This window comes from Rhincodon typus, unplaced genomic scaffold (assembly GCF_021869965.1).
Source record: "Rhincodon typus isolate 14 unplaced genomic scaffold, sRhiTyp1.1 hic_rhity00000099, whole genome shotgun sequence".
NCBI classification, from domain to species: Eukaryota; Metazoa; Chordata; class Chondrichthyes; order Orectolobiformes; family Rhincodontidae; genus Rhincodon; species Rhincodon typus.
This window is the reverse complement of record NW_025965737.1, coordinates 123,618-129,203: the sequence shown is the minus strand read 5'-3', so window position 1 is coordinate 129,203 and position 5,586 is coordinate 123,618. Positions and strand designations below refer to the sequence as shown.

General features: G+C 53.6%; 1 protein-coding gene across 1 annotated transcript in view; it reads left to right on the top strand.

Annotated features, from left to right (window-relative positions):
• The window catches only part of zgc:103759 (U8 snoRNA-decapping enzyme), a 7,747-nt gene that overhangs the window by 490 nt on the left and 1,671 nt on the right, over nucleotides 1–5,586 (top strand). The window contains exon 2 of the mRNA XM_048621194.1: nucleotides 4,647–4,922. Within this exon, the coding sequence (XP_048477151.1) occupies nucleotides 4,647–4,922 (276 nt within the window). The remainder of the gene's footprint in view (nucleotides 1–4,646; nucleotides 4,923–5,586) is intronic.

The following is a 5,586-nucleotide window of genomic DNA, read 5'->3' as shown; positions in this document are numbered from 1 at the left end:
CCCGGGGGCTGTGTGTGTGTCGGGGGTTAAAAACCCCCCACCCCCTTCGGGGCTGCGTGTGTTGGGGGATTTATATACGCCCTGGTGTCAACGGGGGTTCAGACACCAGCCGCCCCCCCCTCAGACTGCCTGTTGGTATGAAGACCCCAAGAAAATGAGAATGCGGGAGAGTTGAAACTCCCCAACAAAATGAGGGGGTGGGGTTGTGTTGGGTTTTAAATGCCCCGTGAATGGATTTCAAATACCTCCCTCAACAGGAGGCGTGTTTCTGAGGGTTTAATTACCCCCACCGCCCCCCTGCCAGTTAGTGGGGTGTTTAGGAGTTAAACATTCGCTGGGAAAAGCTGAGTATCAGTGGGATTACTTAGCCCCTAGTTAGGTAGTTTAATTATCCGTCCCCAGAGGGCATCAGAGAAAAAACCCCCCCTGGGAAATGGGGAGCTGCCAGAGGGTCAGAATACCCACCGCCCCCCCCCCCCCCCCCCCCGGCCCCAGGTAATGAGGGATGTCGGCAAGTTCACTAGCCAGGCTCAGTACCCTCTGGTGTATGGTAATGTCAGATAAATACCCTCAGATTTAATGGGACAAATACCCCCTGATGATCCAACTCAGTCTTCTCTGGTTCCTGCTTTCTCCCCATCTACCCTTCCGATCCCTTTTGCCCCTAAGAACTCTATCCAACTCCTTCTGGAAAACTTTCAGTGCTTCACCCTCCCCCCCCCCTCCCCGCCTTATCAGGAGCCCCCCCTCCTCCCCCCCCCCCCCCCGCCAAGAATTTTGTAGGTTTCTCTCGAATCCCCTTCTCTATTCTTCTAAAACCTCCAGTGAATACAGTCCCTAACTGATCCAGTCCCCCTACCTATGTCAGGGATCGGTCTTGCTGTGTCGCCAGAACCATCCCTCCTCCAATTCTGGACCTCCCGAAGCCGCTCTCGCAATCCTCCAGGGGGCGCTCTCGCCCTGTAACCATTGCAGCGAGGCATCCCTGCTCCTGGATTTGCGATGGGGTCTGACCATAACACCTTGCTCACCGGCTGCAGTAAACCTCTCCACGGGCAGTGGGCAGTGTAAATACCCCAAGGGGAACACAGGGCTTAAATGTCCCATGATGGATAGAGGGTGTAAGTCCCCTTTGAGGTGTACAGGGGGAGTAAAAACCCCAGCGAGGGGGGCGGAGGATTTAAATGCCCCTAATAAGGATGGATGAGGCCCACGCCCCAGAATTTACGATAGTGGGTATTGATATGCCTGGAGCTAGTTGGTTTAAATACAGTGAATGGAGAGATAAATCTCCGCACCCCACCGTTCCCCCCGCCCCCCTCCCCGTCCCCCCGTCCTCCCATCCCCCCACAGAGAATACCCCATTGAGGTGCAGATGGACTAGTGGGGTGAATCATGAGATAAATACCTCCTGAGGGGGAATAGAGCAGGTAAACTATTTTAAAATTCATTTGTAGAGTTGCTGGTTGGCCAGCATTTATCGCTCATCCCCAGCTGCCCTTGAAGAAACTTTGTAGTAATCACAGGGCATGGGAGCAGACCAACCAGTCTGTGCCGACCATAACCCCAAACTAAACCAGTCCCACACCGGCCTGCTCCTGGCCCATACCCCTCCAAACCTTTCCCCATCCGTGTACTTATCCAAATGGCTTCTAAACGTTGGAACTGTACCCACATCCACCACTTCCTCTGGAAGCTCATTCCACACGTGAACTACTTGCTGTGTATCGTTTCAATTTTAAATCTTTCTCCTCTCTCCTTTTTAAAAATATGCTCCCTAGTCTCAAAATGTCCCACCCTGGGGAAAAGACACCCACCATTCACCTTATCTATACCCTTCATGATTTTATAAACCTCTATAAGGTCACCCCTTAACCAGTGCCAGTGAAAAAGTCCCAGCCTCGCCTTATAACTCAAACCATCCATTCCTGGCAACATCCTGGTAAATCTCTCCTGAACCCCCTCCAGTTGAATAAAATCCTTCCTATAACGGGGCGACCAGAACTGGGCACAGTGCTCCAGAAGAGGCCTCACCAACATCCTGTACAACCTCAACATGACGTCCCCAACTCCTACACTCAAAGGGGCTGAGCGACGAAGGCAAGCGTGCCAAACACCTTCTTCCCTACCCTGTCTACCTGTGATGCAAACTTCAAAGAATTATATCCGTGAACCCCCCAGGTGTCTCTGTTCTACAACACCACCCCACGGCCCTACTTTTCATTGTATAAGTCCTGCCCCTTGTTTGTTTTACTGAAACACAACACCTCGCGTTTATCCGAATTGAACTCCATCTGCCCCTCCTCAGCCCATTGACCCAATGGATCGAGATCCCTGTGTAATCCACTACACCCCCGATCCTGGTGCGATCTGCAAACTTACGAACCATGCCTCCTGTATCTTCATCCATATCATTTATATAAATGACAAACAGTGGACCCAGCACCGATCCCTGTGGATCACCACTGGACACAGGCCTCCAGTCAGAAAAACAACCGTCCACTACCACCACCCTCTGTCTCCTGCTCTTAAGCTGATTTTGTACGCAGTTGGCTAGCTCGCCCTGAATCTGGTGAGATCTAACTTTACTAATTAGTCTACCATGTGGAACCTTGTCAAGGGCTTTACTGAACTCCAAGTAAACAGTGTCTAACGCTCTGTCCTCCTCAGTCTTTTTGGTTGCTTCCTCAGAAAAACTCAATCAAGTCTGTGAGACGCAAGTTTCCTCGCACAAAACCACACTGACCACCCGTAATCCTTCCTTTCTTTCAGAATCACTTCCAGCAACTTATCCACCGTCAGGGTCTCGGGTCTGCAGTTCCCCAGTTTCTCCTCGCACCCCACTTCTTAAAGTGGCACCCCACCTGTAGTTACTGACGGCACAAATATTTTTGCAAGGAGCCCCGCAATTCCAGGTTTTTTCTCCCCGAATTGAATTCAAATTCCACCACCTGCCATGACGGGATTCGAACCCGGGTCCCGAGAGCGTGAGCTGAGTTTCTGGCCTAATAGTCCAGCGATAATATCGCTAGGTCAACAGTAGCCTTGGTGGGGATTTGATAACGAAGATTCATAATCCTGGATGATATGGGAGTAAATGATCCCTGGGTCTAGTTGGTGCTGTAAGGGGTAAATACCCAGGGTTTGGGCTAATTACCCAGGTCTTAAGGGGGAGTAAGAGATAACACAGTGTGGACCTGGAGGAACACAGCAAGCCAGGCAGTATCGGAGGAGCGGGAAAGTTGACGTTTCTGAAGAAGGGTCCCGACCCCGAAATGTCAACTTTCCCGCTCCTCCAATGCTGCCTGGCCTGCTGTGTTCATCCAGCTCCACTCTGTGTTATCTCTGACTCCTGCATTGGCAGTTCTTACTATCGCTGAAGGGGGTAAGATTTGGAATACCTACTGAGGATTCTGAAAGGCTGCGCGGTGGCTCTGTGGTGAGCACTGCTGCCTCACAGCGCCAGGGACTCGGGTTCAATTCCAGCCTTGGGCAACTGTGTGGAGTTTACACATTCTTCTCGTGTCTGCATGGGTTTCCTGCCATAGTCCAAAGATGTGAAGGTTAGGGTGGATTGGCCGTGCTAAATTATCCCGTAGTGCCTAGGGATGTGCAGGTTAGGGTGGATTGGCCGTGGGAAATGCAGGATTACAGGGTTAGGTTAGGGGGATGCGTCTGGGTTGGATGCTCTTTGAGGGGTCATTTGGGACCTGATGGGCCAAATGGCCTGTTTCCACATGTAGGGGCTCTGTGATTGGTGGTGGGAATATCCAGGAGCGGGTGGGTTGGGGTGAGAACGACCTGGGGACACACCAGTACATGAAGGGGTAAGTATCAGAGTCTTGGAGAGGGGGTGGTGTAGAATCGAACAAAATCGGAGGGGTTGTGGGGGGAAGTGGATGGTTCTATAAATGTGGAGTTAAATACCTGTGCTATGCAGTGAAGCCCCACAAACTGTGGAACCATTTTCTGGGGGCGGGGGGGAGGGTAAGTCAATACCCCTGGGAAGTTTTGGTTAAATAACTGGGGGGAGTGGGTAGCGATTAATGCCCAGCAGGGGTGGGGAGGCAATAAGAGTGTTAAAATCTGAAGCTGCTATAACATCCTGTGGAGGAGTGAGTAACCCACGAGAAGAGTTAAGGAACTGGGACAAGTGTAGATGGAATGGGGAGAGCGATTGGCCTGTGGAAGGGCGTTAATACCCAGAGGCAGGTTTTAAAGAGCGGGGGAGGGCCTAAATTCTCAGGGGAACGTTGTGTGTGGGGGGGGGGGGGGAGAGAGGGGAAAAGGGTGACGTGCCAGAGAGCGGGGTCAAATTCTGTGCGAATGAAGTGATAATGGCTGACGGAGAGGGAGGGGGAAGTGGCTAAGGCAGGGTAAATATCTGGGGTTATGGGTGGGGAGTGTAGGCAGGGGAGGAGGTAGATTTATGGGCGAGGGAGTGGTTTATTCCAGACCCAGCCCCTCTGTCTGTGTGTCTCTCTCTGTCTGTGTGTCTCTCTCTGTCTGTGTGTCTCTCTCTGTCTGTGTGTCTCTCTCTGTCTGTGTGTCTCTCTCTGTCTGTGTGTGTGTCTTTGTGTGAGTGTGTGTCTCTGTCTGTGCTCTGTTTACATTTACCCCCCTCCTCTCTATCTTTCCGCCGTCAGATGCAGATGCGCTTCGATGGGAAGATCGGGTTCCCTGGGGGTTTTGTGGACCTGCGGGACGGTACGCTGGAGGACGGTCTGAACCGCGAGCTCTCGGAGGAGCTGGGCTGCGACCCCAAGACGCTGTGTATCGCCGAGATTGACTACGCCAGCTCCCACGCCACCGAGGCCCTGCCCCAGAAGGTGGTGGCCCACTTCTATACCAAGAAGGTGTCGCTGGAGGAGCTGCACAAGGTGGAGTTGCGCGCTGTGCAGGCCAAGGATCATGGCCGGGAGGTAAGGGAGCCATATTCCCCCCCCCACTCCGCACTCGGAGACAGGCGCCCACGTGCACGCTCGGAGACACGCATGCACACCCTGTCTCTTGCGTGGAGCACGGCGGAATCCCGCACTGCTTTTCCTGTCACCTGGAATGCCAGCAACATGGCCCGTCCCTCGCCTGTAGCCGGCAGGCGCGCATTCGGCGTGGGAGTCAGGTTTGGCAAGGCGCCCCAAGGTGCGGGCGATGCTCCCTCACGGCTCGCGCCGAGTCCGGAGGGGGACCTGAAATTGCACACTGGTGATCCGCGACCCCCGCTCGTCGCTCGGGCCGCCGTGTTCGGTGAGCCCGGACCGTTTCCACCCCCTTGGGACAAAACGCGTGACTTCCCGGAAACCGCCCCTCCGCTTCGGCTCCCGAGCGGGGGTGGGGGGGCGCCGAGGGAGCAGGGCCGTAGGAGCCTGCTTGTTTGCCTTAATCCCTTTAATATTTATGGGGACCTCTTCACAAGTTAGCTGCCATTGGAGGAAATGTAGCAATGTGTAATGGGAAACAGTGTTCCGTCATTAACTGTGAAATACTTTGGGCTGTGCTGAAGTGGTCAGGGTGCTGGGGTACCGCTAATTCTTGCCTTTGCTTCAGGTGCAGTCGCGCGTCTGTGCCCTGTAAATATGTCGCTAC